At 43.8% G+C, this 15,005-nt stretch overlaps 2 protein-coding genes across 6 annotated transcripts in view; one reads left to right on the top strand and one right to left on the bottom strand.

The window, feature by feature from the left end:
• Positions 1 to 1,419: 1,419 nt before the first annotated feature.
• LOC742487 (uncharacterized) lies at positions 1,420 to 7,519 on the bottom strand. 5 transcript variants are annotated; one of them, XR_001708562.3, is made up of 4 exons: positions 4,824 to 7,519; positions 4,520 to 4,689; positions 2,423 to 2,535; positions 1,420 to 2,304 (listed from the first exon to the last, which is right to left on the bottom strand). XR_001708562.3 is itself a non-coding variant. In XM_063791912.1 (4 exons), the coding sequence occupies exons 1-4, from the start codon at positions 4,945 to 4,947 to the stop codon at positions 2,046 to 2,048; spliced, it is 669 nt and encodes a 222-aa protein (XP_063647982.1). In that variant the 5' UTR covers positions 4,948 to 5,839; the 3' UTR covers positions 1,420 to 2,045. The 5 variants fall into 5 exon arrangements, 3 of the variants coding, with proteins under 3 accessions (XP_063647982.1, XP_054520800.2, XP_016780487.2); XR_001708563.3 differs by having other exon boundaries at positions 1,420 to 2,307; positions 4,520 to 4,660; XM_063791912.1 differs by having other exon boundaries at positions 1,420 to 2,307; positions 4,824 to 5,839.
• LOC104001766 (uncharacterized) overlaps positions 4,506 to 15,005 on the top strand; it is a 64,065-nt gene continuing 53,565 nt past the window's right edge. The window contains 1 exon segment of the mRNA XM_063791914.1: positions 4,506 to 4,975. The gene's annotated coding sequence lies outside the window, so the exon portion shown is untranslated.

The following is a 15,005-nucleotide window of genomic DNA, read 5'->3' as shown; positions in this document are numbered from 1 at the left end:
GATGAGAGACTGTTGAAATAAAGACACAAGACAAAGAGATAGAAGAAAAGACAGCTGGGCCTGGGACCACTACCACCAAGATGTGGAGACCGGTAGTGGCCCTGAATGCCTGGCTGCGCTGTCATTTATTGTATACAAAGTAAAAGGGGCAGGGTAAAGAGTGTGAGCCATGTCCAATGATTGATAAGGTCATGTGAATCACGTGTCCACTGGACAGGGGGCCCTTCCCTATTAAGTAGCTGAGGCGGAGAGAGAGGACAGCTTACGTCATTATTTCTTTATGCTCTTCTCAGAAAGATCAAAGACTTTAATACTTTCACTAATTTTGCTACTGCTATCTAGAGAGCAGAGCCAGGTGTATGGAGTGGAACATGAAAGTGAAACAGGAGGGTGACCGCTGAAGCACAGCATCACAGGGAGATGGTTAGGCCTCCGGATAACTGTGGGTGGGCCTGACTGATGTCAAGCCCTCCACAAGAGGTGGTGGAGCAGAGTCTTCTCTAACTCTTCCAGGGAAAGGGAGACTCCCTTTCCCGGTCTGCTAAGTAGTGGGTGCTTTTCCTTGGCACTGATGCTACCACTAGATCACAGTCTGCTAGGTAATGGGCACCTTCCCAGACGTTGACGTTACTGCTAGACCAAGGATCCCTCTGATGGCCCCGTCTGGGCATAACAGAAGGCTCACGCTCTTGTCTTCTGGTCACTTCTCACCATGTCCCTTCAGCTCCTATCTCTGTATGGCCTGGTTTTTCCTAGGTTATGATTGTAGAGTGAAGATTGTTATAATATTGGAATAAAGACTAATTGCTACAAACTAATCATTAATGATACTCACATATAATCATATCTATGATCTACATCTAGTATAGCTATTCTTATTTTATATATTTTCTTTATTATACTGGAACAGCTCGTGCCCTCGGTCTCTTGCCTCGGCACCTGGGTGGCTTGCCGCCCACAAGAGGATGACTGTGGTGCCTTGTGCTGAGACACAAGACCTTCTAGAGTAGCAGAGGGTGCAGAAGAAGGTACAGGGTAACCTGGCTTTCCACCTAGTGCATGTGAGATGCCTGCGGGTTGTCCAGGGAAGGGATATGGGAGGTGGTTTTGTGCGTGGTTCTGAAGCTTCATTTAAGGAGCTGATGTGACAGGCCCAGATATGACTGCCCATGGAGCATGTGCAGTAATGGGAAAGGAGGACAGGGCTGCCTCATCAGGGGAACACCATGGGCCCAGAGGCTTCTAAAACCCTGAGCTTTCCAAAGGTGTATGAGATCAGAAGCCTGAGTAGAAACCTTTAGCTTGTTAGAAAGAAACCAAAATACCAACAAAACCATAACACAACAATCCTGCAAAATACAGTTATATTTCAAAAGCAAAATTAGAAAATGCTACTCAACCTCTCATTTCTACAGTGAAAATGTTTCATGAGATGTGAATGCTTTTTAATATATTTAATGCATCTGATGTGATGTAGGTGAGGCCCCCTCCAAAGACATTGCTCCTAAAGTCTATAAAAGGAGTTAGGGTGTGAGAAGGTATCTTCTCCTTTAATGAGCCACACACCCCACCTTCCGCAGTCCCCAGGGCTCTCCTTTTTTTCAGGGCGCATCCCCCCTCTCTGGTATTTCCTCCATCCTGCCAGGCCCCTCACCCTTGCAGAGGGCATTCATGTGATGCTGCATGTAGTGTTTGTGGGTCTGTAGCACTTTGAAGTGCAGTTCCCACAAGATCTGGTTCTGATGGACCTCATCCGGGGTTGTCCTCTCTGGTTCCCACAAGATCTGTTCCTGATGAGCCTCATCTGGGTTCACCTTCTCCCTCATGTGTCTCACTGTGGCCTCTGTGCTGCTTGGTCTGCTCAGGCAGTTCTCACAAGATCTAGTTCTGATGAGCCTCATCTGTGGTTGCCTTCTGCAGTTCTCACAAGATCTGAACCTGATGAGCCTTATCTGGGTTCGCCTTCTCCCTCAGGTGTCTCACCGTGGCCTCTGTGCTGCTTGGTCTGGTCAGGTAGTTCTCACAAGATCTAGTTCTGATGAACCTTATCCAGGGTCACCTCCCTGGGGTGTCCCTCTGTGGCCTCCATACTTCTTGGTCTGGTTTGACAGTTCCCACAATATCTGGTTCCGATGGACCTCATCTGGGTCACCTTTTCCCTCAGGTGTCCCACTGTGGCCTCCATGCAGCTTGGTCCGATCAGGAGCACTCTGGGTGCCCTCTCGCTGCCTGCCTGCTCCTGGTCCTTCTGCCAACTCTAGGCAATGGCATCCCATGCTGTCTCCTGGCAAGTGTCCCCTCATCCTGCTGGAGTAGATCTTGGTGTTGTCACCCATTCCCCTACCGCCACCCACCCTGCCCAGTCCCCTCCCACCTCTCAGGATCTTATTTCACACCCACCTCCTTCCAGTGCTTAACTCACCTGCCTGTGCTTCTCAGCACCTGCCTGGACACCGCCCAGAAAGGACTCACAGCCAAGTGGCAGGCCAGGAGGTAGTGGACATACGATTGAAGCTCATCTTGGCCAATCATTCCCTAAAAGAGATTTTGTAAGGGGTCAGAAACCTCTCCCCACTTAAAAGCAGATGTCCAGAATCCAAACTCTTGTGTGTGTCTCAGAAAACTGGAGGTTTTCTATATCAGAGAAGATTCTGGCCTATGTGGCAGATATCACCAATGTGATAATATAGATGGAATAGCTCTTTCCCATTCTAAGTAACATAGTGACTTTAGAGTTTTTTGAATGTTTGTTGTAAACTACACATAAAATGTACCTTCTTAGGCATTCTTAAGTATATAGTGTTAAGTGTATTCACATTGTGTGAAACCAGTCTCCAGAACGTTTTCTTTCACACACATTGAACAACTCTCCATTTCCCTGTCTCTCCAGCACCTGGCAGCCACCATTTTACCTTTTGTTCCTATGAATGACTCTTCTAGATGCTTAATGTAATACAGTTTACTTTAAAAGAACCAAAAGTATGCCTAGCATTGAGAAATTAGCCACCCCCTGGATTTAGCGAGCACCTAAACACTGACTGTAAAGCCTGTGCTCTTCCCCACCATGTGTTCATTCATTCATTTGGGACACAGGGTGCTTCAGGATGCGTTTGGGTGTCTGGGAGACAGTGTTGAATGTGTTTTACTATTGATTGGGTGTCTATTCTCTATTAGTTTGTTGGAGTTTATTATTTTGGGAATTGTGTGTGCTACATCTTTTCTCTCTTTGTGGCTTGCCTTTTTAGTCTCTTAATGCTGTCTTTTTGAGACCAAAAATTTAAGTGTGGTCTAATGTATTAGTCTTTCCCTTTACGTTTATTGTTTCATAAATGCCATTCATGACATCTTTTCCTAATTTGATGTCCTGAAGATATATTTCTGTGTTACCTTCTAGATTACTGCCGTCTAAGAAAAATTATGAAGTGAGACACATATTATCTAGACTAAGTATTGTCTAGTATCCACATTGAGAGAGAAAAGGGAATCCAATAAAGCTAAGTTTAATAATGTTTTATTTAACTCAGTATATACAAATTATTATTATTTCAAACTTTGAATATAAAAAGTATTGAGATATGTAGCATTGGTTTTTCCTGCTGTTTAACATTCCAATGCAAGTTTTCCGCTTATTGGCACATCTCAAGTGTTCAGTAACCATGCATGGGCAGAGCAATCGTGGAATATTTATTGCTTTTACTGTTTCATATTAGACCTGTGTTCTACCTGATTTTTGAGTGTAGTGTGAAGTGGGAATCTCACTTGATTTTTTTTTTTTTTTTCCAAATGAGTATCCAACGGACCCAGCACCAATTGCTTGAAAAGACAGTCCTGTCCCCACTGTTCTGTCTGCTGCAGGAGTCTTAAAGAAAGTGTCCACATGTGTGTGAGTCTCTTTCTGGTCTCAATTCTGTGCCATTTGTCTACTTGTCTATGCTTTCACCACTCCTATGCTATCTTAATTACTATAATTTTCATGATAAGTTCTGATTATCTGGTAGGGAAAAATGTCTTTTTAGGAGAGTGTTGGCTAACCTTGGCTTTTTTCATTTCCATATAGATTTCAGTTGTTAAGTTCTCAAAAATATAGTGGAATTTTGATTGAGATTCTAGATGTTGAATCTAGATAACCAAATGGAAGAAGGGCCTTTTTAAAGCATCATCAGTTCATGTGCTGCAGGCACCTGAGTGGGATCCGGACGTGCTCTTGCTTTCAGACTCTGCTTCCCTCCCCATTGTGAGGTAGAAGCAGCTGATGAAAGAGGCTCAGCCCTTAGTGCTGTGATAAGAGCACAGTGGAGAGCCCCACCCACTACTGCAGCAGACATTTCTCAAAGACAGAATGTCCCTACCATGGTTCTAGAATCCTAGGGTGAATACAAATAAATTCTGGGATTAGCCAGGCAGCAAAAACATAAACAAAACCATAACTGAGTTTCCACCGGTAGTGGGGGCCTTGTGCCCTGTAAGCTCTCAAGGAGTCATTGTTCTTGCACTCACTTGAACCCAGGGCAGGACTTACCCTCCTTGAGAACAGGTTAGGTGCTTCCCACTCCACACTCCCCTCTGCCCTCTCTGTCACTGGCCCTGTGGTTTGCTTTGTGGCTGTAGACCGAGTTCCATGGAGAAGCCAGGAACAGATGTAGAGGCTCATGCAGGCTGGCTGATAAGGCAGGGGAGGAAAGGAGCAGACTGTTTAGAGAGAGAAAATTGTTAGAGGTATCTCTGTTCTCTGAAGAGGATTAACAGGATGGGAATAAAGGCAAAATACAGATGACAGTAGGGTGACCAGGACCTGGCCATGGAAAAGGGCTCTTGTGACTTACTGAGGCTGAATGCTGGTTTGCCATCGTCTTGCATTTCCTTTGTCCACCAGGTCAGACTGCTGGGAATCCACAGTCCTGGCCATCCTGAACTGTTCCAGAACTGCCCCGGGAGCAGGGAAACCATCTCCAAGATGAGACTTGTGAACCATCAGGTCTGGTTGGGGATGGCAGGGCTGGGGGCTGGGGACTAGAGTACAGGGTACTAGAAAGAAGTAGGGCTAAGGAGGAGGGGTAGAGGCATAGGTAGAGGAGTCCCAGGAAACAGCTCTGGGACGACAGCATTTGCAAGTAGGGCTGGGAGGAGGAGTAGGGGGACAGACAGGGTAGTCACAGAAAAGAGTTCTGGGACCAGAGCGTTGGCAAGGAGGGCTAGGAGGAGGAACAGGGGAACGGATAAGGGAATCACAGGGAAGAGTTCTGGGACCCAAGCGTTGACCAGTAGGGCTAGAAGGAGGGCTTGGGTGATCGATAAGGGAGTTACCAGAAAGAGTTCTGGGACTAGAGCATTGACAAATGGATGGTTTGTAATGAATAGCAGAAGGGCAGGGCAGGTAGAGTATTAGGGTAGGGTAGTGGGGAGGGCAGGTATGAGCCACAGTGGGATAACAGTTAGGGCAGAAAACTGAAAAATCCACATACTTCTGGAGAGGAGGAAGGGGCTTGGCAGATGGAAGAAGAGGGAGGGATTCGCGGGCACGAGAGTGGGATGGCTTACGAGAGTGGGATGGCTTACGAGAGTGGGATGTATTAGGAGGGCAGGATGGATTAGGAGGGTGTGGAATCATAAAACCAGGTACTGAGTGGGGTGGAAATTGAGATATTGGAGGGAGCTTTCCTGTCATTTCTTCCAATGAGAATTCTAGTGAATCACTTCTCCCAGTGAGTCCAGATGAGGAACTGGGAGGTGCCCAGACCTACCCCAGCACTTATAACATGCCCACCCCTTGCATCATACCATGTCTGAATGCCCATTATGATGCCTGTGTGCCCCTGTCTTTTGGTCTAGGGAGAGGGCCCCACCAACCAGAGAAAGGGTCCCAGTTTCTAGATGTAAGAGTGATCATGGGAAATAGCAAATAGAAGAAATAGGGGCTGTAATATTTGTTCCTTTTCTGGGGATACCATGTAGTTATGCCCCTCAGTAGGCAAAGTTTGATCAAAGGGCCAAGATGGAGTTAGGGGCTGGGGGCCTAGGAGAGTGGTTCTGAAGCAGGACTTGGGAAAATTGGAAGAAGTCAGTGCCCCAGTCTTTCACTTACTATGATTTTCAAAGCACTTTCACATCATTTATACTGCTGCATGAATATATGTGATTAGAGGAGCGATGCTGTATTCATTGGCTCAATGAGGACACTGAAGACCAGAGAGGAAGCTGCCATAAACAGGCAGTGGGTGACAAAGCAAGTGGGACTAGAACTTGGGCCAAAAGGAGGGGCAGGTGGGAGGCAGCCAAAAATAGCCCAGAATGCTGACCAGTGGCCTCCCTTCCTCCTGGCTCTCTAGACAGGATCCTACCTGCAGGGGGTGCTTCAGAGCACAGCTTTACTTTTCGTAGTAACCTCTTGATCCCTGTGCCACTGTGGTTTTATGCCTTACTCTTAGTGGGAACCATAAACATAGTTCTAAGGAGGCTGGGAGGTCTGGACTGGGTAGAATTCACCCCAGTATGGCAAAGTGGCTGTGGCCAGACTACTTCTCTAGATTCCTCCTCACTGGACAGGGCATCCCTGAAGGAAAGGCCCCAGTCAGGGGCTTAGGGATAAAACTCATCTTCCTAGGACAGAGCACCTGGGGGAAGGAGCAGCTGTGGGCGCAGCTTCAGTGGATTTAAACTTTCCTGCCTGCCAGCTCTGAAGACAGCAGCTGATCCTGACAAGTGGGATTCTCCCAGCACAGCGCACCAGCTCTGCTATGGGACAGACTGCCTCAAGTGGGTCCCTGACCCCCAAGCGTCCTGACTGGGAGAGACCTCCCAACAGTGGTCGACAGACACCTCATACAGGAGAGCTCTGGCTGGCATCAGGCCAGTGCCCCTCTGAGATGAAGCATCCAGAGGAAGGAGCAGGCAGCAATCTTTGCTGTTCTTCAGCCTCCACTGTTGATACCCAGGTGGGTAGGGTCTGGAGTGGACCTCCAGCAAACTGCAGCAGACCTGCAGAAGAGGGGCCTGTTAGAAGAAAAACTAAGAAACAGAAAGCAACAATATCAACATCAACAACAACAACAACAAAAAACCCACACAGAAACCTCATCCAAAGACCATCAGCATCAAAGATCAAAGGTAGATAAATCTATGAAGATGAAGATAAAACAGCACAAAACGCCGAAAATTCCAAAACCAGAATGCCTCTTCTCCTCAAATGATCACAGTTCCTCTCCAGCAAAGGCACAAAACTGGACAGAGAATGAGATTGACTAATTGACAGAAGTAGGCTTCAGAAGGTGGGAAATAACAAACTCCTCTGTGCTAAAGGGGCGTGTACTAACCAAATGCAAGGAAGCTAAGAACCTTGATAAAAGGTTACAGGAACTGCAATCTAGAATAACCAGTTTATAGAGGAACATAAATGACGGGATGGAACTGAAAAAAACCAGCACAGGAACTTCGTGAAGCATACACAAGTACCAATAGCCGAATCTATCAAGTGGAAGAAAGGATATCAGCAATTGAATATCACCTTACTGAAATAAGGCATGAAGACAAGATTAGAGAAAAAAGAATGAAAAGGAATGAACAAAGCCTCCAAGAAGTATGGGACTATGTGAAAAGGCCAAACCTACGATTGATTGGTGTACCTGAAAGTGATGGGGAGAATGGAACCAAGTTGGAAAACACACTTCAGGATATTATACTGGAGAACTTCCCCAACTTAGCCAGACGGGCTAACATTTAAATTCAGGAAATAGAACCACTATTAAGATACTCCCTCGAGAAGAGCAACCCCAAGTCACGTAATTGTCAGATTCTCCAAAGTTGAAATGAAGGAAAAAATGTTAAGGGCAGCCAGAGAGAAAGATCAGATTACCTACAAAGGGAAGTCCATCAGACTAACAGCAGATTTCTCTGCAGAAACCCTACAAGCCAGAAGAGAATGGGGGCCAATATTCAACATTCTTAAAGAAAAGAATTTTCATCCCAGAATTTCATATCCAGCCAAACTAAGCTTCATAAGGAAAGGAGAAATAAAATCCTTTTTAAACAAGCAAATGCTGAGGGATTTTGTCGCCACCAGACCTGCCTTACAAGAACTTCTGAAGGAAGCACTAAATATAGAAAGGAAAAACCGGTAGCAGCCACTGCAAAAACACACCAAAATATAAAGACCAAGGAAACTATGAAGAAACTGCATCAACTAATGTTCAAAATAACCAGCTAGCATCATGATGACAGGATCAGATTCACACATGACAATATTAACCTTAAATGTAAATGTGCTAAATGCCTCAATTAAAAGATACAGACTGGCAAATTGGGTAAAGGGTCAAGACCCATCGGTGTGTTGTATTCATTCAGGAGACCATCTCACGTACAAAGACACACATAGGCTCAAAAGAAAGGGATCAGGGAATATTTACCAAGCAAATGGAAAGCAAAAAAAAAGCAGGAGTTGCAATCCTAGTCTCTGCTAAAACAGACTTTAAACCAACAAAGATCAAAAAAGACAAGGTCATTACATAATTTTTGTAAAGAGATGAATGAAACAAGAAGAGGTAACTATCCTAAATGTATATGCACCCGCCCAATATGGGAGCACTCAGCTTCATAAAAGAAGTTCTTAGAGATCTACAAAGAGACTTGGACTCCCACACAATAACAGTGGGAGGCTTTAACACCCCACTGTCAATATTAGGCAGATCAAGGAGACAGAATATTAACAAGGATACTCAGGACTTGAACTCAGCTCTGAACCAAGCAGACCTAATAGACGTCTACAGAACTCTCCACCCCAAATCAACAGAATATACATTCTTCCCAGTGCCGCATAGACTTATTCTAAAATTGACCACATAATTGGAAGTAAAACACTCTTCAGCAAATGAACGGAAATCATACACAGTCTTTCAGGCCAAAGTGCAATCAAATTAGAACTCAGGGTTAAGAAACTCACTCAAAACAACAACCTGCTCCTGAATGACTACTGGGTAAATAACAAAATTAAGGCAGAAATAAAGAAGTTATTTGAAACCAGTGAGAACAGACAATGTACCAGAATCTCTGGGACACAACTAAAGCAGTGTTAAGAGGGAAATCAGAAAGCTGGAAAGATCTGATATCAACACCCTGACATTACAATTAAAAGAACTGGAGAAGCAAATTCAAAAGCTAGCAGAAGACAAGAAATAACTAAGATCAGAGCAGAACTGAAGGAGATAGAAACACAAAAAACCCTTCAAAAAAAAATCTATGAATCCAGGAACTGGTATGTTGAAAAGATTAACAAAATAGATGGACTCCTGGCTAGACTAATAAGAAAAGAGAGATCAATCAAATAGACACAAGAAAAAATGATAAAGGGGATATCACCACCTATCCCACAGAAATACAAGCTACCATCAGAGAGTACTATAAACACCTCAATGCAAATAAACTAGAAAATCTAGAAGAAATGGATAAATTCCTGTACACATACACGCTCCCAAGACATAACCAGGGAGAAGTCGAATCCCTGAATAGACCAATAACAAGTTTTGAAAGTGAGACTGTAATTAATAGCCTAGAAATGAAAAAAAAGCCCAGTACCAGTCGGATTTATAGCCAAATTCTACCAGACGTACAAAGAGGAGCTGGTACCATTCCTTGTGAAACTATTCCAAACAATAGAAAAAGAAGGACTCCTCCCCAACTCATTTTATGGGGCCAGCATCATCCTGATACCAAAATCTGTCAGAGACACAACAAAAAAAGAAAATCTCAGGCAGATATCCCTGATGAACACTGATGCAAAAATTCTCAATGAAATACTGCCAAAATGAATCCAGCAGCACATCAAAAAGCTTATCCACCATGATGAAGTTGGCTTCATACCTGGGATGCAAGGCTGGTTCAATATACGCAAATCAGTAAACGTAATCCATCACATAAACAGAACCAATGATAAAAACCACATGATTATCTCAACAGATGCAGAAGAGGCCTTTGATAAAATTCAACATTCCCTCATGTTAAAAACTCTCAGTTAACTAGGTATTGATGAAACATAACTCAAAATAACAAGAGCTATTTAAAGCAAACCCATAGCCAATATCACACAGAATGGGCAAACGCTGGAAGCATTCCCTTTGAAAACTGGCACAAGACAAGGATGCCCTCTCTCATCACCCCTATTCACCATAGAATAGGAAGTTCTGGGCAGGGCAGTCAGGCAAGAGAAGGAAATAAAGGGTATTGAAATAGGAGGAAAGGAAGTCAAATTGTCTCTGTTTGCAGATGACATGATTATATATTTAGAAAACTTCATCATCTCAGCCCCAAAACTCCTTAAGCTGATAAGCAACTTCAGCAAAGTCTAACAAAATCAATTTGCAAAAATCTCAAGCATTCCTATGCCCCAATAATAGACAAGCAGAGAGCCAAATTATGAGTGAACTCCCATTCGCAATTGGTACAAAGAGAATAGAATACCTAGGAATACAACTTACAAGGGAAATGAAGCACTTCTTCAAAGAGAACTACAAACAACTGCTCAAGTAAATAAAAGAGGACATAAACAAATGGAAAAACATTCCATGTTCATGGATAGGAAGAATCAATATCGTGAAAATGGCCATACTGCCTAAAGTAGTTTATAAATTCAGTGCTTTTGCCATTAAGCTACCTTTGACTTTCTTTGAAGAATTAGAAAAAAACTACTTTAAATTTCATATGGAACCAAGAAAGAGCTCATATAGCCAAGACAGTCCTAAGCAAAAAGAACAAAGCTGAAGGCATTTTGCACTACCTGACTTCAAACTATACTACAAGGCTACAGTAACTAAAGCAGCATGGTACTGGTACCAAAACAGATACATCAACCAATGGAACAAAACAGAGACCTCAGAAATAACACCACACATCTATAACCATCTGATCTTCAACAAATCTGACAAAAAGAAGCAATGTGGAAGGAATTCCCTATTTAATAAGTGGTGGTGGAAAAACTGGTTAGCCATAGGCAGAAAACAGAAACTGGGCCACTTCCTTAAACCTTATACAGAAATTAACTCAAGATGGATTAAAGACTTAAAAGTAAGATCTAAAACCAAAAAAAAACAAAAAACAAAAAACAAAAACCCTAGAGGAAAACCTAGGCAATACCATTCAGGGCATAGGTATGGGCAAAGACTTCATGACTAAAACACCAAAAGCAACTGCAACAAAAGCCAAAATTGGCAAATGGGATCTAATTAAACTAATGAACTTCTGTACAGCAAAAGAAACTATCATCAGAGTGAACAGACAGTCTACAGAATGGGGGAAAATTTTTTGCAATCTCCCTATCTAAGGCCTAGTATCCAGAATCTACAAGGAACTTAAACAAATTTACAAGAAAAAAACAATCAAAAAGTGAGTGAAGGATATCAACGGATACTTCTCAAAAGAAGACATTTATGTGGCCAACAAACATGAAAAAAAGCTCATCATCACTGGTCATTAGAGAAATGCAAATCAAAACCACAATGAGATACCATCTCACACCAGTTAGAATAACGATCATTAAAAAGTCAGGAAACAACAGCATTTCCTTGTAGTGAAAACATAAAGTCTTTTCTTTGAGTTATTGTGAAGTTTTTCTCATATATTCGGAGCATTATTCCTCTTTGTTATATGCATAGTTTGTGTTTTGTCACCAAAATTCATCACCTACATTCAAGTCCCTTTCATTCCTCAAGAATTATCCCACTTCTGAAATCACTGATGCAGACATGCTCTTCTCTGACCCTCACCTCATGTCCTTAGAGTATAATCACTTAACTGCTCTCGCTTCACTGGGACCTCCAACTCACTGAACATTTTTGTGTTTTTGAGACAGGGTCTCACTTTGTGACCCAGGCTGGAGTCAAGAATTGAGGTTTGGGAACCTCCCCCTAGGTTTTAGAAGATGTATGGAAACGCCTGGTTGTCTAGGCAGAGGTTTGCTGCCGGGGCAGGGCCCTCATTGAGAACCTCTGCTAGGGCAGTGTGGAAGGGAAATATGGGATTGAAGCACCCACAAATAGTCCCCACTGGGGCACTGCTTAGTGGAGCTGTGAGAAGAAGGCCACCATCCTCCAGAGCCCAGCATGGTAGATCTCCCAACAGCATGCCCTGTGCACCTGGAAAAGCTGCAGACACTCAACACCAACCCATAAAAGCAGCTGGGAGGGAGGTTGTACCCTGCAAAGCCACAGGGGCAGAGCTTCCCAAGACCCTGGCAAATCTTGCATCAGTGTGACCTGGATGTGATACATGCAGTCAAAGGATATCATTTTGAATCTTGAAGATTTGAATGCCCCACTGGATTTTAGACTTGCATGGGGCCTGGAGCCCCTTGTTTTGGCCAATTTCTCCCATTTTGGAATGGGGATATTTTCCCAATGCCTATACCCCCATTGTATCTAAGAAGTAACTAACTTGCTTTTGATTTTACAGGCGCATAGGTGGAAGGGACTTGCCTTGTCTCAGATAAGACTTTGGACTGTGGACATTTGAGTTAATGCTAAAATGAGTTAAGATTTTGGGGGACTGTTGGCAAGGCATGATTAGTTTTGACATGTGAGGACATGATATTTGGGAAGGGCCAGGGGTGAAATGATATGGTTTGGCTGTGTCCCCACCCAAATGTCACCTTGAATTGTAGCTTCCATGATTCCCATGTGTTGTGGGAGTGACCCGGTGGGAGTTAATTGAATCATGGGGTGGTTTTTCCCATACTGTTCTCCTGGTAGTAAATAAGTCTCATGAGATCAGTGGTTTTATAAGCTGTTTCCCCTTTTGCTTTGCTCCCATGCTCTCTTGCCTGCTGCCATGTAAGAAGTGCCTTTCACGGCTGGGTGTTGTGGCTCACGCCTGTAATGTCAGCACTTTGGGAGGCCGAGGTGGGTGGATCATGAGGTCAGGAGATTGAGACCATCCTGGCTAACATGGTGAAACCCTGTCTCTAATAAAAAATTACAAAAAATTAGCCAGGCGTGGTGGTGGGAGCCTGTTGTCCCAGCTACTTGGGAGGCTGAGGCAGGAGAATGGCGTGAACCCGGGAGGCGGAGCTTGCAGTGAGCCGAGATCACATCACTGCACTCCAGCCTGGGTGACAGAGCGAGGCTTCATCTCAGAAAAAAAAAAGAGAAGTGCCTTTCACCTTCCACCATGATTGTGAGGCCTTCCAAGCCATGTGGAAATGTGAGTCCGTTAAACCTCTTTTTCTTTATAAATTACCCAGGCTCAGGTGTGTCTTTATTAGCAGCATGAGAACAGACTAATACAAGTTGTTAAACCATTTCACTGATGAGAATTGAAAGATTCATATCAGGGGATAATTTGCCCATCACCACAGTGGATAAGTGGCAGAACATGGGTGTTCCTTCTATTGATTAGCCTGTAGATTTCATTAACATTGGAGGGGAGTAGAATTTATTTATAAACTTCCTAGTACAAATTTTATGATCACTCTGAAGTAGAATTGGTACTTTATTGTGGAGTTGCCAGCTTATTGCACACTGCACCTCCTGTGGCATGACCTTATAATAAGCTGTTACTTATAAGAGTGTATCTCTGGATGTATCAAAAAGACCTCTGCCGAGTCAGCCCAGAGGAACCAAACCACGGCCCGGTCTCTGAACGGGGTTCGACATTTTCTCTTCTCATCTCATCTCCTCTTATCTCTTTCCTTTTATTTTTTTCCTCCTCTCCCTCTTGCCTCTCCCCGTCCCTGTTGCTGTTCCTCAAGTCTGGTTCTGTCACCTAGGCTGGAGTGCAGTGGTGCAATCACGGCTCACTGCAACCTCTGCCTCCCAGGCTCAAGCCATCCTCCCACCTCAGCCTCCTGAGTAGCTGGGACTACAGATGCCTGCCACCACACCAAGCTATTTTTTTTTTTTTGTATTTTTAGTAGAGATAGGGATTTCACTATGTTGCCCAGGCTAGATTTGAACTTCTGAGCTCAAGCGATTCACTCTCCTCAGCCTCCCAAAGTTTGAGGATTATAGGCGTGAGCCACTGCGCCCAGTCAGTTTGAGCTTTTCATACATGCTTTCTCAGAGATGTCATCCTTGACTGTGCAGCCCATCGATGCTGTTGGGGAGTAGCACAGTCTGAACCACGGTGTCCTTCAAAAAGTTGGTGCCCTTCAAGGATCTGGCTGTGAACATCACCAGGGAGGAGTGGGCACTACTGGACACAGCCCTGAGGAAGCACAGAGACATGATGCTGGAGATCTTGAGTCCTGTGGCATCTGTGGCTGAATCTGTCAACATTCATTTACTTCATCAAATGCTACCCAGAATAGCTTCCTCACATTCCACTCCATCTCTGCCCTGGCTCCTCTGCAGTAGTCCCCACCTCATCTGCTTTAAATATGTTCCCAGATCCTCAGTGGATGCCTGAAATGAGAGTATCGAACCTTTTCTATGCTGTTTTTTCCTGTACATTCATACCCATGATAAGGGTTAAATTAGGCACACGCAAGAGATTAACAATAAAAATTAATAATAACATCAAATAATATAAAAATACCCTGTAATAAAAGTTATGTAAATGTGGTCTCTTAAAATATCTTATTGCGTGATACTTAATTTTCAGACCACAGTTGACCGCAGGTAACTGAAGCCGCAAAAGCGAAACCTTAGCTGAGGGAGGACCGCTTTGCACCCCTATAGCACTTAGAGCTAACTGGACAGAATTTGCTTATTTATTTAATTATGTGTAGTCTGTCACCTCATGAGAATGCCCACTTCCTGACCAAGAATTTATGGGGTTTTTTTGCCACTCCATATCTAACACCCAGAACCATGCTGGACACTCAATGGATATTTGTTAAAAGGAGGAAAAACTGTGTTAAGTATTTACTAACAAGCATTCTGCTCTGTGAACCATGGTGGAGTTTAACACCCCAGTAGTAAACATAGAGACTGTTCCTCTAAAAGAGACCTCTCAGGGTTCTGATTGAGCTTATGCCTATTGGACATCTTTTGAAAATAAGATCCAATCTACTGTGGAAACAATCCCAT

Source organism: Pan troglodytes, chromosome 14 (assembly GCF_028858775.2).
Source record: "Pan troglodytes isolate AG18354 chromosome 14, NHGRI_mPanTro3-v2.0_pri, whole genome shotgun sequence".
NCBI lineage: Eukaryota > Metazoa > Chordata > Mammalia > Primates > Hominidae > Pan > Pan troglodytes.
This window is presented reverse-complemented; position numbering and strand designations above follow the sequence as displayed.